Source organism: Heptranchias perlo, chromosome 32 (genome assembly GCF_035084215.1).
Source record: "Heptranchias perlo isolate sHepPer1 chromosome 32, sHepPer1.hap1, whole genome shotgun sequence".
Taxonomy (NCBI): Eukaryota; Metazoa; Chordata; class Chondrichthyes; order Hexanchiformes; family Hexanchidae; genus Heptranchias; species Heptranchias perlo.
Window position 1 is genome coordinate 7,134,400 of NC_090356.1, and position 27,748 is coordinate 7,162,147.

General features: G+C 44.1%; 1 protein-coding gene and 1 long non-coding RNA gene across 2 annotated transcripts in view; one reads left to right on the forward strand and one right to left on the reverse strand.

Moving 5' to 3' along the window:
- Positions 1-635: 635 nt before the first annotated feature.
- Positions 636-7,204, reverse strand: LOC137300972 (uncharacterized). The gene is made up of 2 exons (XR_010958206.1): positions 5,288-7,204; positions 636-1,255 (listed from the first exon to the last, which is right to left on the reverse strand). It is a non-coding gene; the product is annotated as an uncharacterized lncRNA (long non-coding RNA).
- ttc34 (tetratricopeptide repeat domain 34) overlaps positions 6,468-27,748 on the forward strand; it is a 50,796-nt gene continuing 29,515 nt past the window's right edge. The window contains exons 1-3 of the mRNA XM_067970269.1: positions 6,468-8,158; positions 11,819-12,044; positions 17,359-17,551. Of these exons, the coding sequence (XP_067826370.1) occupies positions 6,528-8,158; positions 11,819-12,044; positions 17,359-17,551 (2,050 nt within the window). The 5' untranslated portion in view covers positions 6,468-6,527. The remainder of the gene's footprint in view (positions 8,159-11,818; positions 12,045-17,358; positions 17,552-27,748) is intronic.

A 27,748-nucleotide genomic window follows, 5' to 3' on the forward strand; every position in this document is an offset into this window, starting at 1 on the left:
CAATACTGAGGTGCAGCGTTGTTAGATGTGCTGTCTTTCAGATTAGAGGTTAAACCTGATGTCCTGTCTGCTGGTTCAGGTGGATGTCAAAGATCCCATGACACCATATGAAGAACACAGAGTGTTCTCCTGGTGTCCTAGCCAAATTCCTCCTTTGACCAACACCACCAATTTTAAAAAACAGATTAACTAATCTTCCAGTCACACTGACGCGTGGTGATTTTGAGGTGTTTTGGTGGTGTGAAAAGGTGCTAGTTTCAAATATTTCTTTGTTATAATCAGCCTCATCACTTCTTGTTTCTTCTGTTAGCTCAAGGTGTTCCTTGCCCAACTAATTTTGAAAACCGCCCTAATGGTATGGCCAAAACTCTGAAATCCACTTGGGTGGAATCAGGGCTACAAACTCCGAACCTACCTCTGCGTGACATACAGTATCGAAATCTCCACTTGTGTGTGTGCCATTGCACCCACCCCTCCCACCTTGCTGGATCAGCCTCACCTGTCATAGCCCTTAAAGGATCAGCTCTACAGTAGCACAAGATAGTCCAGATATACCTCCTGTAATTTAAAAATTATCCAATGCACTTAAACCTTTTCTGTCCAAATTGCTTCCAAGTGTTTGTCACTTTTAAACATTTATATGAAAGTTTGGGTTTATTTCATGGAATTATAAGTAGAAAGCTTATTAACAGGAAATTGCACGTCAGAGGTTGACAAAATGAGAAGTGACCGGACTTGGAGGGAAATAAGTCCGGATAGTTTGAAAGTGATGCCGGAGGTGACTTGCTATATTTATTGTTTGAAGATGTACGTTGCTGAGAGTATTTGGAGGGACGCTGTCAGCTCTTTAAATATAAGCCTATTACTGAAACAATTGGAAACAGGTTCCCAGCTTGCCTAATGGGTGAGTGACTAAAGGCACCGGATGGTGTTCCAGGCCAGGCACACTGGGTAGGACAGCTGGTCTGTGCTGTTAGCTGATATCATCCATTGGAGCAGTTGGAGGGCTACACCTGGCCTAAGTGCCCTTGGCTAGTCAGCCATGGTCCTCGGTCTTGATTCTTATCCGCTGACTCCTGCTGGAAAGTGTGTGCAGACACCAATTGAGGATGGGATCTTGTTGAGCTGTGATAATCTCCACGGTCGAATGGTCTGCTGACAATTGCTAGTCTCTCACATGATGATGAGCCGCTTGGGTGAGATTCCGGAGATCTGCTTGTGGGTGCAGGATCATTCCCCAAGTCAGAGTGTGTGCCTTTGGGAAGGGACAAGGAAAAAAATTGAGAAGAAAGTTTGTTTTGCTATCTGGCCATCAGGGAGCTAAGGCATAAGGCCGTAAAGTTTTCTTAAGCTACATCATTAGTTACAGTATTCATTGGGAATCTATTCTAAAACACGCAATAAGCTTATAGTAGATACAGTAATGAAGGGGCACTGTCTTTACAAAACATTGGCAAACTTTTTGATTTTTATTGGGGATGGAGAATGGGAAGGTCCATTACTTTTGGCACAGTGAGAGTAAACATATTTTAAAGGGACAGTGTCTCTGAGAAAGTGGGTGACAAACCCTTTCTCATGATAGGCTTAGAGAGATGTGAATCACAGCTCTTCGTCCCTGAACAAATAATTTGCCAAATACCTTTTCATGAAACTGTGCCTCTTTTAAATTGATTTCTTAAATTGGCAGAATCATTGCAATCTTAGTGATTTTGCCTTCAGTTGAAGGGTATGGCTCCTTTTATTCTATTTCATGAAGATGCTTGGGTGTGTTTTTCCAAATCTCGTCTCTTCCCCCTCCACCCCCCCCCCAATGATGATATTTTAAAGATACTGTTTGTTGCATGGTGCTAGCAACCCTTCAGTAACTTGTCCAATGGACCATTCTTCAAATGTGAGTCCAGACAGTGAGCATTGGCAGACTGTGAGGGGTTTGAACCAAACCTGATCCTGTCACTCTATGGCAGCAAGGACCGTAATCCTGGCTGATATTTCTTTGCATCTCCCAAGCCTGCCAGTGCTATGAGGGCAATGAGGGTCAGTATGAAGATGATGTGCAAATGTACATACATACTGAAGGATTAATGGACAATACTGTTATTACTTTAGTTTTTGTGCATGAATTTTGTGCTCAAGTTGAGGGGCGCTCATGCTGGGGAATAAACAATTGTAAACAATTTTACAACACCAAGTTATAGTCCAGCAATTTTATTTTAAATTCACAAGCTTTCGGAGGCTTCCTCCTTCCTCAGGTAAATGTTACCTGAGGAAGGAGGAAGCCTCCGAAAGCTTGTGAATTTAAAATAAAATTGCTGGACTATAACTTGGTGTTGTAAAATTGTTTACAATTGTCAACCCCAGTCCATCACCGGCATCTCCACATCGGGAATAAACAAAGTTCCCATTTTCAGGTACCTAGTCTCAGCATCAAGACTTCCCACGAGGTATGGCAAATTTAACACTGTCTACTCTGCACCAAAAATGTGCCTCAGAAGATCACTACTATTACCTTTTTGTTCCATTTCCTACAGTTGCCATCCAATAGCCTCTTTGAGATTACCAATTTAGTGCTGAACTGGCGGCAAATTAGGGACAGATTTAAGCTATGGATACAAACCTACTTATCAACCGGATTAAGACTGCTTTGAGTTTAACTCCAAACTTGACTATTCCAATGCTCTCCTGGCCTGCCTCCCATCATCCACCCTCCGTAAACTTGAGCTCATCCAAAACTCTGTTGCCTGTATCTTAACTCGCACCAAGTCCCGTTCTCCCCATCACCTCTGTGCTTGCTGACCTACACTGGCTCCTGGTCCGGCAATGCCTTTAGTTTAAAATTCTCGCATTCAAATCCCTCCATGGCCTTTCCCCTCCCTATCTCTGTAACCCTGCAACCCTCCGAGAACTCTGCGTTCCTCCAATTCTGGCCTCTTGTGCATCCCCTACTTCCTTTGGCAGCTATGCCTTCAGCTGTCTATGCCCCAAGCACTTTAATTCCCTCCCTAAATTTCTCTGCCTTTCTCCCCTCCTTTTAAGACGTTCCTTAAAATCTACATCTTTGACCAAGCTTTTGGTTACCTGTCCTAATATTTAGTTACGTGGCTTGGTGTCAAATTTTATCTGATGACACTCCTGCGAAGCACCTTGGGACAATTTACTATGTTAAAGGCGCTATATAAATGCAAGTTGTTGTTGTTTAGTAAGTAACATTGTGTTTGAAGTTCCATTACCAGTGTCGATTACACCAGAACAATAGCCGAGACTAATGGATTATGCTGCTGTGTAGCAGTGCCGATTTATCTCTTAATTGTTTGCCTTGGAAGGAACATTTCTGTCAGAATGTGAGTCAGGAGCTGTCTGTATTGCTGGGTAACGTCACTGTGGAGACGGACTGTATTGTAAACACTGTTTACTAATGCATGATATAGGGCAGGCATTTTAACTTTGAAGATCCCTATTTATTACATTTCAACATGTGTGTAACCATATTACAACACAAGAGGTGGGAAGCAAAGCAAATGCAATTTAAAAGGACAGTGTCCACAAGTTATGACATTACTGCTGAAGTAAAGAAAGAACTTGTATTTATATAGCACCTTTCATGACCTCAGGACATCCCAAAGTGCTTTAGCCAATGAAGTACTTTTGATATGTAATCACTTGTAATGTAGGAAATGTGGCAGCCAATATATGCACAGCAAGGTCCCACTAACGATAATGACCAGATAATCTGTTTTACTGATGTTGTTTGAGGAGTAATTGGCCAAGGCACCAGGGAGAATGCCCCTGCTCTTCTTCAAAAATAGTTCCGGGGTTCTTTTACGGCCACCTGAGCGGGTAGATGGGACCTCAGTTTAACGTCTCACCAAAAGAAGGCACTTCTGACAGTGCAGCACTCCCTCAGTACTGTACTGAAGTGTCAGCTTAGATTATGTGCTCAAGTCTCTGGAGTGGGACTTAAACCCACAACCTTTGGACTCTGAGGTAAGAGTGCTACCACCGAGCATGGCAGACACCTACTTCCAAAGCCTCAAAGGTCTTGTTTCATTGTGTTTTGGATTTATTTTAATTAAGGAGAATTTTAATTATTAAAAGATTTCAGAGGGCAAATAGTGTTAAGAGGAACCGATGACAAGGGGGCATAAACTCAGCATTAGTACCAGAAGCATTAAGGGCGAGGTTAGAAGGAATGTTTCCACACACAAGGTAATTGGGATATGGGACACATTACCACCAGTGCCCACTGAAGTCGTCAATCATGAAATTTAAGGCGGCTTTAGATTTTAAAGGGAATGGGGAAAGAGATTTGAATAAATATCTGCAACGTGGAGCTAGCACAAATACAGGCACAGTAGGGTGAATGGCCACCTCCTGTATTGAAATGTCTCTGTATCTATGAAATCCCTCTGGTTTCTCCCAGTACCCTGGCCCCCAGGAATTGCTCGTCATGAGGGGAGGCTAACTACTGGACGAGCAACCCAGAGGTCCCAAGTTCAAATCCCACCGTGGCAGGTTGTGGGATTGAATTCAAGAAATCTGGTAAATTGTGGGCTGGCAGGAGGAAAAATAACCATTCAAAGCTGCCAGATTTAAGTCCCAACCTGTTCACTAATGTCCTTCAGAAAAGGGACCCTGCCACCCCTACCGAGTCAGCTCTCGTCCACACTGCATGGCATACTCTTAATGCTCTCTGAAGTGGCTCAGCAAGCTGCCACTCAGTTGTACAATCACTTTAAGATGAAGGCCCATCACCACCCTCTTGGAGCACCTTGGGGTGGCCAATAAATGTGGCATTGCCAGCATCACCCACATACCAAGAACAGATTTTTTTTAAAACTGCCCAGTATAAAATGTATTGGTAGGGATCTCCCATTACCACCATATTGTGCTAGGAATATACATACTGTTTTCTGCCCTTTTATACACATGACTCTGAGCATGCACTGATTTGGATTAGTATTTGTTCTTTTCAGGTTTAACCTGATCTGATATCATTCACCTTGTTTAAATATGGAGTTTGCAGAGAAGGAGGAACTTCAGTTGCGTATTTTAAATAAACCAGTGGGGGTGATGCTGTACAAGTGCCTCCCTTTAACTGAGGAGGCACCACTAATAATATAATTAAATATAAAATCTAATTAAACTAAGACATTATCATCAGTGTGGATAAGACAATTCTCTTTGCTGGCTTCTAGTGTAAACCAGACCAAGACCTCAAGACTGTCTTCTAAAGATGGGTGCAGGTGATTCTGTTGTGGAAGGTAGGAAGATTGACAATACTGTCTCTTGCCTGCAATGTTTTCTTTGCAAAACTGCAATGGTGTCTGGCGATAATGTTATCGTCTGCCGCCTGGAGACATTTCCATTCTTCACCACCAATGGCTGCTCATGAATCTTGAAGTCAACATTGTCTTTCACGGCCTGACTGTTGCCAAGGGATTGAATGCTTCAGGATTGCAGTCTTGAGATAAAGTTACCGAGATGATGCAGTCAATGTTTAAAGGACTATCAAGAATCAAGTACGAGCAGCTCTTCAGCTGCTTAGTTATTAAAGCCACTGCCTACTGTGTAACTGAGCTATACAGCTAAGGAAGGCCCCCGTTTCAATCCCCAATCTGTTCAAAATTAGGAACCCTGACAGAATTTGGCCTCCTGACCCATCCCATGGGGCTAAGGCCTATGGCAGTGACCCCTGGTTGAGATCAGAGAAACTCCTATGCTGACCTGTATTTAGCCCAGTAGCATACTAGGCAATGTATTTGCTCAATTAACCAAATGAGCAGCTTAATGCTAGACCTATCTTTTAAAATTTGGTTTTGATGGTGAGGAGCCCTCTTTAAAATAGAACAGGTTTGTCTGATAGCCAATTTCCACCACTCATCTCTATCCTCCAAACTCTCACTCTGCTGTAGTCTTTGTCTCAGTTATGGTTAATGCTCTGTACTATCTTTTGTCCCTCCTAAGCTCCAAATAAACTTCCTTTCATCCCTTCCTCCACCCTCACTGTGAAATCTAGATTCATCAAATGTCTCTTATTCTAACTCTTTTCCTTTCCCAGGATCCCACCTTTCCTAGTCCTCCTCCAAACTACAGGCTTTTAAAACCCTAACTTGGCATCACTTGATTCCTACACATTTTTAGCCAACTCTTTTAACCAACCATCTTATGCTCTGCAGTGGTGGCGGTGTGATGCGCGATCAATCTTGACTCCACACATGGTGTCTCACCATAAAATAGACTATTCCAGAATCAGGAAGCAATGGATAATTTTAACCTAACTCACAGGGTGGAACGCCGGTTTTACACAACGCCCAATATTACTCTCCACTGACAGAGTAAAATCAGGCGGGTGTAAAACCAGCGTTTCCTCCCACCCTCAGTTTCCCGACGGGCGGGTTAGATTAGGTTAAAATTGCCCCATGGGATTTCTAAATATCTAATCTGCGGATTTTGCATTTTTTCCAGGTACAGCCACGGATTTATTTGCACACATGTAAATCTCTCTGGAATACCAGCTCAGAGTCGGCGTGATGTCTAAGCAGGAGCTGACTGCCCAGCTCTGCTCGAAGGGGGACCAGTACCTTACGAGCGGTTCTCCGGCCAAAGCCACCGCCTGTTACACCACAGCCTTCAGCCAGAGCGCCGAGCAGACTGTCCAACACGTGAAATCTTTGGGGGAACTCGGCCTGGGCGATGTCGTGGCAGTGTTGGAGGGCTGGTGCGCCGACCAGAGCTGGGTTCCGATCCAGTCCGGCGGCGGCGGCGGCGAGCCCGCGGGCAAGACGCCCGTCAGCGTGGGGGTGGCCGCCGTGTTCCTCTCGACGCTGAGCCCCAGCAACCTGACGGCCTCGGTGCTGAAGATGGACGCGCTGCTGAGGAGCGGGCGGCACGAGGAGGCGGTGAGTCGCTGCAACGCCTTGCTCAACGCCCACCCGAGGCACTCGGTGGGCCTGCTGCTGACCAGGGCTCTGGCATGGGTCCTGTCCGGCAGCCACTCGGGCAACGGAGTTGTGGACTACCTGCAGGCCTTCGTCAAGAGGCAAGAGGAAACCGTGGCGTTCGTGACCACCCGGCAGAAGGGACACTTGCCGCAGATCGTCCGGGCCTTTGCCGACTACATGTCCCTGCGCGAACGGAGCCCTCAAAATGGCCGCGTGGACGGCTTGTTGAGCGATTGCCGCCGATTTCTGACGGCCGTGGAGCCTCGTGACGTCAGCGCGCACCGGACGTGCGCCGCGCGCCTTTTCGAACTGCGGCGGTTTGAGGAAAGCGCGGGAAGCTGCAGCGCGGCGCTCGAGCTGCTGTCGAGGCTCGGGGAATCGGAGCCGGAGGACGGGGAGGAGAAGGCCGCTCTCCTCATCGGCCGGGCCGCTGCCCACTTCGCCATGGGCAACCGGGAGAGGGAGGTGATGCATGACCTGGCGACGGCCTTTGAACGCGACCCGGGGCTTGCCAGGAGACACTTCGACCAGCTCTTCTTGCCGCACAGCGCCGGCACCGTCGTGGAGCGTGCCAAGCAGTTTATCGAGGCCCGGTTCTCCGAGTACAAGGAGACCGTGCGCTGCCGGGCTGACCTGAGATCTGACGGCGGAGCCGACCTCCTCCAGCCCGTTCTCGAAGCACTCCAGTTGGTGGTCCGCATCGACCCGGAGGCCAGGCGAGACCTGCAGATCCGACTGGCCGACTGCAAGCTGCTCTCCGGGGACGCCAACGGCTCCCTCCAGTTGTGCCAGCGCCTGATCGCTTCTGATCGAAAGACCTACCAAAACACCATACTGGTCCTCCGCGGCTTCTGTCACCTCCACGCCGGCGACCATAAGCAGGCCCTGGAGGACTTCCAGACCATCCTGGAGCACGACCTGCCACACCCCGGGAGCTGCGTCAAGGCTATGTGTGGGCGAGGCCTGGTGCGAATGCTGGCCGGTAGCTCTTATCTAACGGCCCTGGACTACATCACGGCGAGCAGGCTGCGGCTGGACGAAGCGGTTCTGTTCGTGAAGTCGTACGTTCCCTGGAACCAGCGAGGCCTGTTGTACAAGGTGCTTCAGGAAGAAGGGCAGAAAATCCTTCAGAGAAAACGCTCCAGCCCGTCCGCCAGTGCTGTGTTCAGGAAGAAGAAAAGTGCAGAACATGGAAACCAAGACTATTTTTTCAAAGAAGGGTACAGCCTTTTTTATTTAATATAAGTGCATTGTTTTTTTAAACCTGTATCATTCAAGTTAGATTTTTTTTCAGGACAATAACATTTTGGGATACAGTATATGAGTAATTTGAGACATGACAGGTGGTAAGTGCAGCATGTTTGGAAGGAACAGATGGCTTTGGACCTACGGTTCCCAAAGCTCTCCACCACTGCGGTTTTCCTCACCTCGTGTCTGGGTCTGTAGTAGACTAGTTGATAGAGGTTGATTGCCATGAGTAGTCAACTCCATTATCCTTGTATCATGCTACTACCAGAATGGTAGAAGGCGCACTATATTGACCGTGGTCTTTTCTTGTCTAGCAATTCCTATCCTAACAAACTTTTCATTTAGTATAACTTGAGCTGCAATGGAGTGTGATGGTTGGTCAGCAGAATGCAGTTATACTGCTGACTGTGCATGGCTACAGGTTGTATTGGGGGGGTCACACACAAAAAGAACACACTGCTTCTCAATTCTCGTTGTTTGAGTACAGCCAGAAGCTTCTGCTTTCCACTGAAATTAAAAGCATTGAATAAGTTTATGAAGTGTCATGGGTTCTATCGCGCTTGTGTTGAGTTGCAATGGCTTCAATATAACTCCTTTGATTTATACTTTATAATCTATACATGCTCGAAGCCATTTCGTATTGATGTGAAAGTATATAACAGCACCTGCCCTCTGGTAGCTTTTGAGTATTATTTGTATATTACATTTTATATGATTTGAGTGCGAGAATTCAATTATATTCAGGTTTTGGAGAGGGTGAAATTCAGATTAATTTGGGCTTAGAATGTCGCAGAACTTGAATATTTGCATTTATAATAAGGCGTGATTCCGTAATGTGGTGGGTGTGTAATCGGTGATTTTATTCTTTTTAAAAATCAGTGGGTATCTGCTCACCGCAAGGATGCTCAATCCATCATTGTGAAATCGCCTTTACCAGATCATCCTGTGGAAAGATCTGGAAATATTTCCAAGTGCGTCACATAAATTAGTTACTTTTGGAGAACATTGATTTAATTATGTTGGAGCTATTCTGCACCAGCAAGTTCCCATAGACAATGCGGATATGATAGTCTAGTGGTTATGGTACTGGACTAGTAATCCAGAGGATGAGAGTTCAAATTCCACCACGGCAAGTTGGGAACTTGAATTTCATCAAATCTGGTGATTTTCAGGCTTGGACCAGATAAAATGACCATGAATGCTGCTGGATTGCTGTAAGAATCCAACTAGTTCACTGATGTCCTTCAGAGAAGGGAACCTGCCACTCCTACTCTTTCTGGACTACGTGACTCCAGTCCCACTCGACATGGTCGACTCTTTTAATGCCCTCAGGGCAACTGGTGATGGGCAATAAATGCAACCTTGCCAGTGTCACCTACATCCTGAGAACAAATATAAAAATAGGCTGAATGTTTTTTGAGTGGCATTGTTGGCCAGAACTCCTTTTTGTCTTCCAGTAGTGCCACAAAAGCTACCTGAACAGGTGGACACGGCCTCTGTTTAATGTCCCATCAGAAGAATGGAGTAATGCTTCCTTATGTTCCACCTAATTCTACCCCTTTTCAGTTTAGATTTCTATTCCCTTGTTCTGCTATCCCATATTAAATAGTTCTAACTGACCCTCAATCATGTCCCTCCTCACATTTCCTCTCCAGCAAGGAGCCCCAGTTCTGAGAGTCCATCCTCCTTTGTTTTATTCTCTAGTGTCCTAATTATTCCAGTAGCTTTTCTCTTACACGATTTGCAACTCAGCTTTATCCTTCTTGTAGTGAGGGTTCCAGAATTTCATCAATACTCCAGCTCTGGACTGATGCTCTATAAATTGACCAGATCCTTTTGATCTACACGCCATTCCATTTTTTTTAAACATACGACCTAATATCCCATTTCCTTTTTTGATAGCGGCTGGACATTGTTTGATGTCTTTGTTGAAGGATTTATCTACTAAGACTCCCTGTGTCCCTTTCCTGATTTGCTATTGGCAATTTTCCCCCATTAATTCTATAACTCCTCTGCTTAATTTGTGTTCCTAAGTGCATGAATTTACACTTAAACTGCATTTGCCAATTGTCTGCCCATCTTCCCAGATAGTCTTAAGTCCCCAGTAATTTTCTGAGAAGTGAACAAGATGCTTCAACAGTGTTCACAAGATTAGGGCTCATGGGATTGAGGGTAATATATTAGCATGGATTGGTTAATGGACAGAAAACAGAGAGTAGGAATACAGGTCATTTTCAGGTTGGCAGGTTGTAATTAATGGGGTGCTGCAGGGATTGGTGCTTGAGCCTCAGCTATTTACAATCCATATTAATGACTTAGACAAAGGGACAGAGTGTAATGTATCCATGTTTGCTGACGATACAAAGCTAAGTGGGAAAGTAAGCTGCGAGGGCCTGCAAAGGGATATCGACAGGTTAAGTGAGTGGGCAAGAAGGTGGCAGATGGAGTATAATGTGGGGAAATGTGAGATTATTCACTCTTTGGTAGGAAAAGTAGAAAAAACAAATTTTTTAAATGGTGAGAAACTATTGAAATGTTGGTGTTTAGAGGGATTTGGGTGTCTTTGTACACGAAACGCAGAAAGTTAACATGCAGGTACAGCAAGCAATTAGCAAGTCAAATGGTACGTTGGCCTTTATTGCAAGGAAGTTGGAGTTCAAGAGTAAGGAAGTCTTGCTGCAACTGTACAGGGCTTTGGTGAGACCACACCTGGAGTATGTATGCAGTTTTGGCCTCCTTGCCTTAGAGACGGTGCAACAAAGGTTCATTAGATTGATTCCTAGTTTGAGAGGGTTGTCCTATGAGGAAAGATTGAGTAGAATGGGCCTATACTCTCTGGAGTTTAGAAGAATGAGAGGGGATCTCTGAAACATGTAAGATTTTGATAGGGCTTGACAGGGTAGATGCTGAGGGGATATTTCCCCTAGCTGGAGAGTCTAGAACTAGGGGACATAGTCTCAGGATAAAGGGTCTGACATTTAGGACTGAGATGAGGAACATCTTCACTGAGGGACGTGAATCTTTGGAATTCTCTACCCCAGAGGGCTGTGGATGCTCAGTCAATGAGTATATTAGAGACTGAAATCGATAGTTTTTTTGACTCTTAAGGGAATCAAAGGATACGGGGATCGGGTGGGAAGGTGGAGTTGAGGTTGAAGATCAGCCATGATCTTAATGAATGGCGGAGCAGGCTCATGGGGCTGTATAGCCTATTCCTGCTCCTATTTCTTATGTTTTTTTTTCTATTTTCTTTCTTGCAGGCTGAGAATTCAGATCAGAATGACTGGATGGATAGCAACCATTTGTCATTGATCTCTGGAATCCGGAATTGAAACTACCTAACTTCATAGTATCCCATGCCCCTGGAGGCATATACAGTGTCTCCTTTACATTCGCCATTGCCTCTCGAGGCAGCACTGTAACGCAAAAGTGTTTTCCTGGCATGGAGCCTTGCCTGCCGGTAACACATCGGACAATAGCATGTGCGCTGCCCACTATTCGCCATCCATTAAAGGGTAGAAAATGATCAGGAATGCTCCTGTGATCTGCTACATACTCTCATCGGACATTTGATGAGTTTAAAAGGAAAAAAACCTCGACCATTAAATCCAAACACGTTTGTTTTCTCCTAGAGATGCTTTGGGTGTTCATTACTTGTCCTTGCTGCTGTTGGAGCTGGACCCATCAGATGAGGTTTCCCGAATTCTGTCCGCAGACGCCCTCTATCAGTTGGGCCGGACGGAAGATGCTCACAAGACGCTGCTGGTATTGCTCGGCAAGAACTCACAGCGTTCTTCAGTCCTGGCGCGGCTCGCTCTGCTTCAGCTGAAGAAAGGCTTTCTATATGACGCCAACCAGGTATGGTTACTGGGGTGCAGTAAGAAGATGGAGTCACGGTGTTTAAGGTGAGGCGTTGTCTACCTTGGTATTCCCTGGTATCAGCAGGGAGGAAAAATTAAGGGAGAGAGAGAATGCCTCAGGGGTGACCTACTCAAAGCTTTCTGAATTTTAAAGCAAATTGTTGATCCACAAACCCATAGACATTTACAGCACGGAAGGTGGCCATTCGACCCATCGTATCTGTGCTGGTTCTTTGCTAGAGCAATCCAAAAGTAATTGCACTGCCTCACTCTCTTCCCTATGGCCCTGTATTTTTCTCTACTTCAAATGTTTATCTGCTTTTTCTTTTAAAAGATCTCTGCCTTTACACTCCCGGTGGTGAGCAACTATGTGTATGAGTTTCTCCTAATTCCTCTCCTTAGTCTCTCAGATTCAGATAAGATGTTTGAATCGTAGGGAACACAAATTAAAACAGATTAAATTATGGGTAACAAGTGAAGTCGGGGGAGCTTTTTCGCTCAAAAGGTAAACAAATTGAAGGAGATTGAAGCAGGCAGTATAAATGGGGTCAGAGACAATTAGATGTATTTGTGGAGAGACATGGGATTGACAGATATGGTGAAAAGGTAGGGATAAGTAGAGTTGATCTATGAACATTAAACACACTCAGTTGAACCTAATGGTCTTTCCCTATTCTAAAGTTTCTCATGATTTCAGCTATAGCAAGGCTGCTGGTTTGGAGTTTTTATGGGAGGGGAATGGATGAAATTGTGGAATGGGATCCCCAAAACTCTGTTTAAAATCTTGGAATTTCATGTAATAAAAATAGTTTGTGAGTAATTCAGTTATGGTAAATAAATAGCTTAGTTGGGAAACGGAACCTGATTATCTTCTGACCACAAGGTGGCAGCAAACCTCAGGTTATTTCTTCAGGCAGCCAAAATGTGTTTATTTTTTCAATGTAATTTAAGTTTATTTACTTCAACTTGAATATTTAACTAACCAATTCTGATCTTTATCAAAAGATGCACTGGGCAAGTAATGTTCATGGAGCTTTGTGAAAAGGGAGACTTTGGCTGTGAAATAAGTTATAAAAAATTGCACTTTTCTGAATTTTAAGCCTGTTGAGAAAGATTGAGTAACGAAGGAAAGCTCATGGGTGCAGTAGATATATATTGCAGATTTTGGTCAAAATGGAGGGTGCAGGTAGTTGACTAGTCTGTCTGAGGATACAGACCCATAGAACGGTACTAAGTGGAGGGTACAATATGGGAGATATGAGCCCCTGCAGCAATGGTCCTGAGGAATGGGTACAATATAGGACTCTACAAAGAAAGACTTGCATTTATGTAGCACTTTTCAGGATATCCCACAGTGCTTCACAGCCAGTTAGGTACTTTTGCAGTGTTGTCACTGTTGTACAGGCATGCAGAGAATTGTACTGAGGGGTGTGTAAAATACAGGAGGGTACGGACACCTGTGAAATGGCACTGAGGGATGAATTGTATGATCTGTTACTTCCAGCAGGATATCTGAGATGGTGGGGTGGGGGGCAGTGGGGAGCCAGCCGAGTGGCTCCTGCAGAACTTCCAGCCCAAGTCAAAGTCTAGGCTTGTCTCGCTATCACCACCAACTCCAAGGCTCCCCGTTGGCCATACTGAAGCCATCCTTTAAGTCCTCTCCGACATCTACATACCACTGGTTCAGCAACATTAAATGCTCCAACTGATTGCTCAGGCTGAACCTCGGTGTTCTGCTTGACCCTAACCTGACCATTCTTGCCCCACATCAGGACACCCTGTTCTTCCACTTCTGTGACATTGCTTGTTTCTGCCTCTAACTTTCTCTCCACTGGCGATTATTCTAATTTACTCTTTCATTCGCATTCTCCCCACTGGCTTCCCTTCCTCCAGCTCATCCAGAATCTTCAATTGCCCAAAGTACCAAACCCCTATTACCTCCATCCTCTACACTATTAATTCGATCCTCACTTTCAAATTCCTCCACCATCTAGCTGCACCTAATCTGAAAGATCGTCTCCATTGAAAGATTCAGCCTGTACCCTTTGACTCTGCATTGCTACTCCTCCTTTTAAAGGCACAAGCCTGCCTGTTCTGTCTAGGTTCTTCCCCCTCCTCCAGCTCTCTGCCTCGTTACTTCCCTTCCCTTTTCAAAAACTTTCATTTAAAAACTCACCATTTCAACCAGGCATTTGCTCCCATCCACCACCACACACCTTTGCAATGCTACCCCCCCCCCCCCGGGTGTAAAGCTCTCCTGAGATGTCGTTTGATGTGAAGGAAATTGTACACATGCAATTTGGTGCCCCCTGTGCAAGTGAACAATCTGCATGGGTCCGAGGACTGCTCTAGAGTGTTACACTCTATATTGTCACAAGAGGGCGCTCCAACCACATAACTATTCAGTGCTGCTGCCAAACCAAAATCGCTGGCACGTCAAAGTAGCCTGCCTCAGTTGTGTTGGCCAAGTTGTACTGACTTTCCTGAGTGCCAATGCCAGTTAGTGCCAAATTACAGGTAGTTTTGTGCCCTTGCCTACTGGGAACTAAATTCAGCACCCCTCAAACTCATTTCACATAGCCCTTACAGCCAGCAGACACAGAAAGAAGACTTTTATCCCATCATTCTGGGCTGGATTTGAACTCTGGTACCAAGGTGACAGGCCAGTGTCAACCAGGAGGCATGTTGACCGGGCCCCTGTGCGAACATTGCCATGGGGTCTTTAATGTCCACCTGTATCTTCTGAAGGGGCCTTCTTTGTCCTCTCCTCCAAAGAAAGGCATTCCAACAATGTAGCACTACCTCAGTACTGCACTCGAGTGTCAGCCTAGATTATGTGCTCAAGTCCTGGAGTAGAGCTTGAACCTACAGCCTTCTCACTTCGAGGTAAGAAGTAGGAATTTTTCCTGCTACATTTAGCATAGGGATTGCTGGACGGAAAAAGACCACAGTCCATCCAGTTTGCCTTCTACCATCCTGAAAATCGCATAATACAATGATAATGGAGTTGTTGACTCATCATAGCAATCAATCTATCAATTAGTCTACAACAGACCCAGAAATGACACATGGAAAACCCCAGTGGTGGAGAGCATTGGGAACCAGAGGTCCAAAGTCGTCTGTTCCTCCCAAGCATGTCACAAGCACTGTGACCAGAGGTGCTATAATAGCAATAGTTCATTGTGCTATACTTGCAGCATTAGCACAATGATGATTTACACCAAGATATGAGCATATAATATAGGCTGCCCCTCCAGTGCAGTACTGAGGGAGTGCTACATTGTCAGAGGTGCTGTCTTTGAGCCAGGACATTAAATTGAAGTCCTGTTTGCCTGTTCAGATGGATATTAAAGCAGTAATAGGGAAAAGGTAGGGTTATTATTCTAGAGATCAAATGGGCTAAAGAGGTCCTCCTTGTCCAAGCCAATTTTACCAATACTTATCCAGCCAGCAGCTCCAAGGAAATAAGACTCCCTGAGCCAGCTGATTTTTTTGAAGTTTTCACCTCCTGTACTATGATGCTGTAAAAACACTAATGTTAGTCAGATGTCAGGAGGAGTTTTATTACTGCAACACTGCAGTATTAAAATAAAGACTTTTTAAAAAAAATACTTTAAGCTCTTTACATGTGGGCGCACTCTCATCCCATTACTTACAATTCTCTGTTCTTACCATTTTCTTATGTACTCTTGCTCTCCTTTTGAAATTACTTTAAATTAGGTTTGAAAAAAGGTTAATCAATTGATTCTAACTTTTTTCTTTTAAAAATTAAAATAGAATTGCTGGGGTAGATTTTTCAATCAGTGCTGTTCCTGTACAAGCATTTAACACAAATGCACTAAGTCCCTCTGTGCTTTTTTAACAGGGGCATTAACTAACTGGGATTTAGTACGAGTACGTTGTATGTTCATAAAGGAACAGCACCAGTTGCAAAATATATCCTGTCAATTAAATCATTTTAAGGAAGAACTGAATAGGCCTCTTGTAGAAATGATAAAGATATAAAGAAAAAATGAACTTGCATTTGTATAGTGCCTTTCAAATCTTCGGGATGTCCCAAAGTGCTTTACTGCCAATTAATTTTTCTGTTTTGTTATTACGTGGGCAAACACATGACCAAATTTGTGCAAAGCCAGGTCCCCCAAACAGCAATGAGATAAATGACCAATTAATCTGTTTTGGTGGTGGCAGTTGAGGGAGGACACTGGGAGAACTCCCCGTACTACTTCCAAAAGTGCCATGGGATCTTTTACATCCACCTGAAGAGGCAGATGGGCCTTGATTTAACGCTTCATCTGAAACAGAAAGCAGCACTCCCTCGGGACTTCACTGAAGTGCCAGCCTAGATTATGGGCTCAATATAGGAATGAATACAGAGCCTGGCTGGCTCAAGTCCTGTTGAGACCATGGTTGGACTTGGGCAGTATTACTTTGATATTTTTATATATCTTTCGGGCATCTAGGAAAAAAAATCCAGCTTTTTGGGGGGAGTTTTATGGCTTGTAAATTATAGTGGGATTGGATTAGTAATAAACTAAGGATAGTATTAACCTGTTTATTTTAAACAATAGACAAAGGAATTTGGTATGAACAGATTTATTAATTTCAACCCAGAATGGCAGAAGAGCCTGTTGTTTTATTTATGCACACTAGTTTTTGGGATGTGAGCAGCACTAGCCAGGCCATGTTTATTATCCAAGGCAATGAAGGGGATTGCTGGGATAGTTCAGAGGGCATTGAGTCCACCACATAATGTGGGACTGGAGTTGCATGTAGGCCAGAGCAGGTAAGAATGGCAGGTTCCCTCCCTTCCATTCCCTGAAGAACATTCAGTGAAGCAGTTGGATTTTCACTTAATTACCAGATTTTTCAAATTTCTATTCCATTTCTTATTAGAGTGGGATTTGAACTCACTACCTTTAGGGTTGCAAATCCAGTACCACAACCATTACACTACCATACCTCTACATTGGCCTTGAAGTACAAGTTCCAAAGGCATTGTTATTAGGTTGATGTGTACACTATTTAGGCAACTGTTTATTAGGATTTCCAGAGGGTGATTATGATATGGAAAGGATGCCCAAAGGAGGCAGCGGGGGCCTTATTGTATCTGGAGGATAGAGGGATATGAGAGGTATCATGGGCTAAGATATTTGCTAGACGCTGGGACTGGCCAGATGGTCTCCAGTGGTCTCAGGTCCTGTACGTTCCTATAATTAATTTGTGTGATTTTGGTGAGAAAGTGTCAGTGAATTAAAGGGTCTCCACCCAGTGCTTTGAGGAGGTCTCAGAAAAATGTTTTTTTTTTGTAGCTAATAAAGAAAGTTATAGAGATTGGTGACACCTCCTGCCTCCTGCCCATCATGGACATTTTCAAGTCAGAAGATCGAGACCTAATGCAGAGACACTGTCACTCCAGTGCCATGTCAATCCTACAAAACAAGGACGGTGATACATATATAAAGGAAGCAGTGGCCTATCTCTCTTTGGCCATCATTTCATCAGGTTAGTAGCAGAGATCTGTTTTTAGACAGGAGATGATTAGTGAGATGAAATTCAAAGCAACAGCCTTATCCCAATCCAAGCGGGGAGGGGGGGCGGGGGGGGAACTAAAGCTCACAAAAATTGAATCTTTGTTGACCCCCCCCCCCCCCCCACCAAGAGGAATAGATTGGGAACTTCAGGATCTCAAATTTACATTCTTCAACCAGTCTAGAAACTGTGAGTCCATAGTGATGAATTTACCACAGTTCTTAGCAGGAAAAAGGGTAATCTTGCTGTTCCATCTTGGGCATTCTAAATCTGTGAGGATAGACCATAAGAGATAGGAGCAGGAGTAGGCCATTTGGCACTTCGAGCCTGCTGGGTCATGGCTGATCTGATTGTTACCTTAAATCCACTTTCCTGCTTTTTCCCCGTATCCTCTGACTCCCTTGCTGATCAAAAATTTGTCAAACTCAGCCTTGAATGTATTCAATGACTCAGCCTCCACAGCTTTTTGGGATAAGGAATTCCAACGATTCACGACCCTCTGGGAGAAGGAATTCCTCCTCATATCCATCTTAAACTGGCAACCCCTTACTCTGAGACCCTGCCCCCTAATTTTAGTTTCCTCATGTGGGGTAACATCCTCTCAGCATCTACCCTATCGAGTCCCCTCGGAATCTTATATTTTTCAGTAAGATCTCCTCTCATTCTTCTAAACTCCAATGAGTATAGACCCAACCTGTTCAATCTTTCCTCATAAGACAACCCTTCCATACCCGGAATCAACCTAGTGAACCTCCTCTGAACTGACTCCAATGCAAGTATATCCTTCCTTAAATAAGGGCACCAGAACTGTATGTAGTACTCCAGGTGTGGTCTCACCAGCACCCTGTACAGTTGTACCATGACTTCCCTGCTTTTATACTCCATCCCCCTAGAAATAAAGGCTAATATTACGTTTGCTTTCCGGAGTACCTGCTGCACCTGTATGTTGACTTTTTATGTTTCATGTACGAGGACACCCAGATCCCTCTTCTGCAGCATTTTGTAGTATTTCTCCATTTTAAATAATATTTTCCTTTTTTATTTTCCTCCCAAAATGGATGACTTCACACTTTCCCACATTATATTCCATCTGGCAGTATCCCATTGCAGACACTTTGTCTTCCTCGCAACTTGCTTTTCCACCTATCTCTGTATCATCAGCAAATTTGGCCATAATACACTCTGTTCCTTCATCCAAGTCATTGATATATATTGTAAATAGTTGAGGCCCCAGTGCTGATCTCTATGGCACCCCACTAGTTGCAGATAGAGTCCATATTAGGAACACAGAAACAGGAGTAGGCCATTCAGCCCCTCAAGCCTGAACCACAATTCAATTAGATCATGGCTGATCTGCACCTCCCACTCCATATCCCTCGATGCCATTACCTAACAAAAGTCTATCGATCTCAGACTTGAACGCTGCAATTGTCCCAGCATCCACAGCTTTTTGAGGGAGAGAATTCCAGATTTCTACTACCCTTTGTGTGAAAAAATACTTCCTGATTTCCCTCCTAAATGGCCTAGCTCTAATTTTAAGATTATGTCCCCATACTCTTTATTTTGCTACCAGAGGAAATAGTTTCTCTGTATCTACCCTATCAAATCCGTTTAACATTTTAAACACCTTAGGGAGATAAGAAATGGCTGCAAGGCGAGAACAGAATTTAGTGAAAGGACTGCCTAGACTGTGTTTCAGTATTTTTAAATTATATATGTCATGCAAACCTGGAAGGGCCCAGATTCATTTCCTGGGCTGTGCTGAGTTAGGTGCCCTAAGCTGAGGAAGTGGTATGGGAGCTACCATTGGCTTTGGTGTCCCCTGGCCCAGGCAGAGGAAGAAAAATTACCAAGAACTCGCCCAGCTTAATCATTTCCCTGTGATTTCTTGAATGTGCGTGTTGGGCAAAGACTTGGCTGGGATGCTTCCCCCCCCCCCCCCAACCCATAAACTAATAATTACTAGAATTTTCCATGTGGCACATGAAGAATAGCAGAACAACGTACAGAAGTAAGGCTGTACTCCAGAGTTTTTTTTAGATCTCCTGTGTTTAAGGTCGTCTTAAATATTGATAGGACCAAATTCCGGACCTGAAATTGCTAACTTAATCTTGAACGTTCTGTTAGCGTGTTGTTTGTTTTGAGTAATGGGTTTGTATATGGTTCCAGGTTAAGATTACGTTTATGGATGGTAAATGCACTGTTCCACCAATGAAACTGCTTTCATTCTCCTTTGAAACATCACTGTCCTTAGCCCCTCCACTGCTAAAACTCTCATCCATGCTCTTGTCATCTCCAGCCTCTTCCAACAGCTACTTTTCCAGCCTCCTGAATTCCACCTTACACAAACTCTTAACTCAAAAGGACCTCCACTGTCCACACCTTGTTATGTTCACCAATTGCCACTCTCCTTGCCAATCTCCACTGGACCCTCATTGGCTTATCCTCATCTAAATCCATTCAGAAACTCTGCATTATTCTGTCAGTTTGCATGAGGGTGTGAAATAACAGATACTTTTTAATACTGCAGAAGTTCTCTTTGGCACGATGAGTATTTGTTACCTCGCTTCCTTAAGTGAGAGCAGAAAAAGTATGCAGAATGTATTCCAAAACACAATGTGGCCACATGGAACATCTCTGCTCGTAGCCTGGGCTGTGATAAATGGAGAGTGTCTATTCTCTATTATTGTTGGATACAGTGAAGATCTGCTCGCCAGGACTCCAAAGCGCAATGAGCTTTGATTTGCAACCATTCATTTGGGAATTCCAATTTCCTGAAGCTTGCCTGCTGGTGATTTTTAACAAATGTTTTCCTTTTTGCTGTGTTCCACTCTGTGTGTTGCCCTTGAAAATGTTCCTCTGAAGCGTTTTCTAAAGGCCACCCAGTGCCCCACTCGAGAGGCTACATTTCATTAATTTACTCTCCAATTTAATCCTTTGCCAAACATTTTAACCCATGAGGGTTTTTTTTTAAAAAAGAAACCTAGGTGAAGAACTACAACCGATTTAGTGCCGGATTCCACCAAAGTTGAAAAGAGCAAGAGGAAAGATGGGATAAATCTGGAAGTAGCAGCTGGATGATGCCCAGCTTGGATTTTAATCAAAAGAGTAGGTGAGGGGGAAGAAAGCAGGAAAAGATAAAACTCTAGAATGATTATCAAAATGCGACATGGGGGAGGGAAGGTTTAAAATAAAGTGTGGCAACCTCCACAGACCACGACCATCCTCTGGGACTTAGTGTCTGTGAAAGGGAGTGCTGGATGATTCAAGCAGATAAAGGTATGGAATCGCCTTCTAACACGACTTTTAAAGCGACAGCTTCTCCTTCTGCATTACATTTTAGGTTGTATGTAAGGGTAATATTTGCGAATGCAAGTACCCTTTCCCACTGGGCATGCATATTGGGCAATCTCGCACCCCCATCCCATTCATTTTGATGGCTGGAAAGTTGTAGGAAATGAAAACGTGGGCGGAATCCCAATCTGACTCCTGGATGGTGTGACTGCGCACCAGGTGCAAATTTGTAATCCCTGATGGATATTAGCTTTTGCTGCAAATCTATAGAGCACAAGCCAGCCACGATCAGCTCATCCTACCCAGAATCTTGACAATGGATTGTTTGTATGAAGTGTTAATTTGGAAGAGCAATATTCCCATTTTGTAAGCTTCAAGGAAAATGAACTTACTGCAATATAATACCTATGGAAGTGAGACTGCTCCAACTGATGGGGAACCAATTCCATCTGATTGAAGTTTAGGGATGGGCAATAAATGCTGGCCTTGCCAGCGATGCCCACATCCCGTGAACGAATAAAAAAAAAAGTTGCGACATTGATCCACTTAGTGGTCAGTCACACATTAGCAGACCTTAGTTTATTTAAGTAAACAAATGTAATTTACTGACCTATGCGTCTTAAAATTGGGAAGTTGAGGTGAAGGGTCAAGCCCATGATGCAGTAGGCCATCAAGGTTGCAGATAGTGGAAGACATGAAGTGAATCAGAGATAGTGATTAGATGGTGTCAAATTTGGTTTTATAAAAGCTTGAAGGAGAGAGGCAAGACTGAAGGAAGTAAGGAGTCCCTCTGTTTTGGAGAAGGAGATGGTATGCTGGGTCGTCTTTTCAACACAGTGAAGACGTAGGAAATGTGTGTCAGGTGGTGTATCTGAAACTTGAGAAGAATTTTCAGATGGGCAATTAATAATATCAAGAAAATGCACGGATAAGAGAGAGACATCTTTTAGCCTCCAGTGTATGTGTCACTGTCTTTTCCTCATTTGCGCTCACTCTTTTGCGCGCTTTCTCTCTCTGTCCTTCCATCACAACCTTTCTCTCTTTTATGAAAATATTTCTGGGGTCTATTTTGGAGGTGGGAGGAACTCCCAAAAAATTGGAAGAGCAGCCAAGTAAACCTGTCAGCAGTCCATAAAGCAGGAGCATGACCAGCCCAATAAAGACATTCACAGCGCATTTAGGGTTAATGCAAGGAATGACGAAGGGGATAATCTCCGAAAGCTTGTGATTTTAAAATAAAATTGTTGGACTATAACCTGGTGTTGTAAGATTCCTTGCATTTGTCCACCCCAGTCCATCACCGGCATCTCCACATTTAGGGGTAAATTACAAACATGGCATGTATACTAATTTCCGCATCTGATGCAAGCCAAGAGTAGTAATGAGTGTTTCTTTACTGTAGAAAATGGCACCCAATTCACATTGGTATTTATGCCAACCTGATAATAGGTTGATTTTACTCTAGCCTGGAGTTGGGCTCATGCACTGTTTATAACTGAGTTTTGAAATATACACCATTAATAACCTATGTTTATTTGCCTGGCCTGTTTTTCTCTCCCCATCTCAATGGAATGCCATTCCACAGTCACACTTGGACACCTCACCAAATTGGCCATTCTTCATGCACAAGCCTAGATGGTAACTGTTAACATGCTATTCAATCATGAGACTTGCAACAACCAAGCCAAATTCTGTCCTCACTCGATGTCCTAACACACACACTGGGGATAATTCCGTGCTCACAGAGAGGGCAGGTCAGAAAATCGGGGCTGCTCTGTTGTAACCATCCCCCTGATCGTTGCCAGCGAGAATAGCTCCCATTAGGAGTGCAGGATTGGGGAATATCCCTATTGTTTCCACTAGAAGTTGCTGGGTAGTTATCAGAAGCAGAGACCCAGACTTCTTTATATAACCTCACCCTGTCCAGGGGGCCGGGACTAATTATAGGGCCATCAACACTGCTCCACTGGCTCAGGATGGTAAATCCCACACAGACAAGGAATTGAACCTAGGACCTCTTTTAGAGTGCATGTACTGTGGCAAATTTACCAAGTGAACCTAATTCAGTATAAATGTCTGTCTTATCTATATACCTACCTACCTATTTATGCTGAGCCCTTCTGTGTGCCCCTAACTAGTTAAACTTTAGTGCCAAGTTCTACTGTTTAATCAATCATACTATTACCTCTGCAAATTGACTGCATTGTTATGGCTGACCTGTTTGATCTGGCAAATTGCTGGACTCATTTAATCCCCTTCTAATTGATGTGTTTATATAAATACAAAGACAACAACTGAATTCTAAGTAGATCAGGACTAGGTAGCAAAATGAAAGATTCAGCATTTGTTTAAAATAGCAATGGTGGACATAAAATGGAAAGAGATCCTTGTTTATGTCCTATACATGGCTGGTCTAGAGACTGCAGAGATGTTGATATTTACTTTTCATAAAGGGTTATGAAAATGTTGAATGCTCTGCCACAAGGTACCAGATGCAGAATTAATTGAGATGTTTAAAATAGCTGCTTGGGAAGTAAGGGTATTAAGGGAACAGGAGAAAGGGTGGGGACTGGGACTAACCAATAAATAGGTGCAGGCTTGAAGGGCCATATAAGTTTACAATACAGAAGGTGGCCACTTAGCCCATCATCTTTGTGCCAGCTCTTTTTAACAGAGTAATCTAGAATTAATTCATTGCCCTGTTCTCCCCATATCCCTGATCTTCCTCTGCTTCAAATATTTTTCTGCTTTTCTCTTAAAAGATGAAATGGTCTCTGCCTCAACCATTCTCTGTGGCAAAGCATTCCATGCTTCAGCAACCGTCTGCGTAACAAAAAACAATTCCCTTGACCTCTCCTCACTCCTTTAGTAACACTTTTGTAAATTGATTTCCTCTTGTCACTGTCTCCCCAACTAGAAGAAGTAGTCTTTCCCTGTTCATGCTATCAAATGCCTTCATGTAATGTTTAAATCATCTATTAAATCTTCTCGACCTTCTCTGCTCTGGTGGAAATAGACCCAGTATCTCAATAGCCATTATCTTTGATCCCTGGTATCATCCTGGTGAGTCTTCATTGTATGCTGCCTTGGTCAAATAGTCTATTTGACACTGTTTGGGCTCACATATGAAGTATAGCCACTTTAGAGAGGCACAGGAAGGCAAGCAGTTCCCTGTGGAGCCACAGCCCAGTATATTAGTTTTGTTCTCTGGATGTGGGCAAGGCTGTGTTTATTGCCCATTGCAAGTTATCCCAATACAGTAGTGGTGGACCTTCTCCTTGAACGCTGCATTTCTTGCATTCATGGTCATCCAACAATGGTGTTAGGTAGAGAATTCCATGATTTTGACCCAGTGACTATGAAGGAACAGCGAGGATGGTGTGTGACTTGAACAGGAACTTGGCAGATGATGGTATTCTCATGACGTTGCTGCTTTTGTCCTTCTCTGTAGTGGAGGTCATGGAACTGGGAGATGCTGTTGAAGTAAGCTTAATGAGTTGCTGCTCTGCAACCTGTAGGTAGTACACACTGCAGCCACTGTTAGCTGCGGGAGGATATGAGTTCAGTTGCAGGGTAACGATCAAGCATACTATTCGACCTGGATGATGTTGAGTGTCTCGAGTATTCCTATGTCTACACTAAAATGAGTCCATGCCTTCAGGAGAAGAGGGGAGAATAATTGGGATGAGAAAACAAAGTTTTAAATTAGGAAGTACGAATATGATGGGCAATAGGGAGTTAATAGAAATCTCTGTAACCAGTTAACCATAATTTACTTGTGATTTTTATTGCTGGTATGTAATGCAGCCAAATTTCCTTGAGTATTTATTGCGTCTTAGTGCTAAATATGACAAGCTATGTACTTTTATAAAAATATATATTTTTTGCACTCATCAAATCAAGGAATGTTGATGCTGGGAAATGAAACACTTTCCTATTTCAGGCACCTAATGTCAGCATCAAGCACTCTCAGGTCAGCCGCTTGAAGCAATTCTCACTACGTTAAAGCTGAGACTTAATGTACCATTCTTTCCCAGGACCTCAGCACTGTGGATCTTCTCTTAATTTTCTCTTCCTTCTATAATCTGCAGGCTTTTTGAAGCCAAGCTTGTTTTCGTTTGAGTATTATTTCTTGATTTATCTTGCCTTCTCTCCTACTCTTTTCAACCTGGGTGGCTCCTGCGCTTTTTTTTTATAAATCACACGCATCGCAGTCAGCTGCAGAGTAAGGCTTCCTCTGCTCTGCCCCAACAATGTCCTAGTCCTGGCCCTGTAAGAGCGCTATTACTTCACCAGTATAGAATGCCAGATATTGAACGGACTTGTCTAATTGAGATTAGTATAAAATTAGTGGCTGTTTTGTTGTGGCCCCATACCACTAAGATTGCCTGAAGTCCCCTACAACCAGCAGAAAGAAGAGGCTTTCATCCCATTGGACTGGATTTGAACCTAGATACTGGGAAGGGGAGAAACATTATTTTAAAAAGTTAATTTCTACCCACTTTTCCACATTATTTCCTCCGCCCCGCAATTCGATTCACTCCACGTGATATCAAGAAACAGTTGAGTGCACTGGATACAACAAAGGCTGTGGGCTCCAACAACATCCCGGCTGTAGTGCTGAAGACTTGTGCTCCAGAACTAGCCACGCCTCTAGCCAAACTGTTCCAGTACAGCTACAACACTGGCATCTATCCAACAATGTGGAAAATTGTCCAGGTATGTCCTGTCCACAAAAAGCAGGACAAATCCAATCCAGCCAATTACCGCCCCATCAGTCTACTCTCAATCATCAGCAAAGTGATGGAAGGAGTCATCGACAGTACTATCAAGTGGCACTTACTCACCAATAACCTGCTCACCGATGCTCAATTTGAGTTCCGCCAGGACCACTCTGCTCCAAACATGGACAAAAGAGCTGAATTCCAGAAGTGAGGTGAGAGTGACTGCCCTTGACATCAAGGCAACATTTGACCAAGTGTCGCACCAAGGAGCCCTAGTAAAATTGAAGTCAATGGGAATCGAGGGAAAACTCTACAATGGCTAGAGTCATACCTAGCACAAAGGAAGCTAGTAGTGGTTGTTGGAGGCTAATCACCTCGGGCCCAGGACAGTGTCCTTGGCCCAACCATCTTCAGCTGTTTCATCAATGACCTTCCCTCCATCATAAGGTCAGAAATGGGGATGTTCGCTGATGACTGCACAGTGTACAGTTCCATTCGCAACCCCTCAGATAATGAAGCAGTCCGTGCCCGCATGCAGCAAGACCTGGACAACATCCGGGCTTGGGCTGATAAGTGGCAAGTAACATTCGTGCCAGGCAATGACCATCTCCAACAAGAGAGAGTCTAACCACCTCCCCATGACATTCAATGGCATTACCATTGCCGAATCCCCCATGATCAACATCCTGGGGGTCACCATTGACCAGAAACTTAACTGGACCAGCCACACAAATACTGTGGCTACAAGAGCAGGTCAGAGGCCGGGTATTTTGTGGTGAATGACTCACCTCCTGACTCCTCAAAGCCTTTCCACTACCTACAAGGCACAAGTCAGGAGTGTGATGGAATACTCTCCACTTGCCTGGATGAGTGCAGCTCCAACAACACTCAAGAAGCTCGACACCATCCAAGACAAAGTAGCCCGCTTGATTGGTAACCCATCCACCACCCTAAACGTTCACTCCCTTCATCACTGGTTCACCGCGGTTGCAGTGTGTACCATCTACAGGATGCACTGCAGCATCTCGCTAAGGCTTCTTCGACAGTACCTCCCAAACCCGCGACCTCTACCACCTAGAAGGACAAGAGCAGCAGGCACATGGGAACAACACCACCTGCACGTTCCCCTCCAAGTCTCACACCATCTTGACTTGGAAATACATCGCCATTCCTTCATCGTCGCTGGGTCAAAATCCTGGAACTCCCTACCTAACAGCGCTGTGGGTGAACCTTCACCACACAGACTGCAGTGGTTCAAGAAGGCGGCTCACCACCACCTTCTCGAGGGCAATTAGGGATGGGCAATAAATGCTGGCCTTGCCCACGACACCCACATCCCATGAACGAATTTTTTTAAAAAGGCTGGATGAATATCTGGGGAGAAATCAGGAATATTTTTCCGTAGGAGATTAAATGGGTGGGATAGAATTCGCAACTTGGTGGGTGTCCTTGGTAGGAGTGGGCTTGGTGGACTAAATGGTCTTTTCTTCTATTTAGGTTCTTATTTTTAAACTAAGTTGAATTGAGTATTGAAGTCCAAAGCAGACTAAGGTGGCCACTTGCATGTTCTAATCCCTTTTAACACACATACCAGACTGAAGTTCTGTCACATTGTATCTCACATCCCCACAAGTATTTTGTTTGTTCTCTTTCCCACCCTCCCCCGGCCAATTCTCTCTCCTTTCCCAGGGTACGGTTCCACAAGTGCTGACTAGCCCTTCGTAACTCACTATCTTTGCATGAGCCTACTCATTGATGAGCGGGGGAACCATTACAAGCCTCATCCTGTTCTCACCTGACATCCACATATACTTTCTAACAAAGGCCAGTGGATAGCAGAAACCCTGGTTGTTAATTTTTCCCCCTTTCCCCACCCCAGTAGTATGGCAGCTAATAGTAGCACGCAAGCTGCTTTCCCTGCTGAAATTGACTACCTCGAAACAGACCAGAGATCAAATCTGGGACCTTCTTGGTTTGAATGGCTCAGTTCCACTTTTACTAACTAGGTCAATGGAGGAGCCAAGAATTATGTGTATTTTACCATTACCCATCCATGATGCGTTGGCATCTGGAGGTTTATTGTGTTGTTTCCCTGGATGGTGATTTAAACTTAGGAAGGAAAGAATTTTCTTTCATTCGTTATTAAATACGG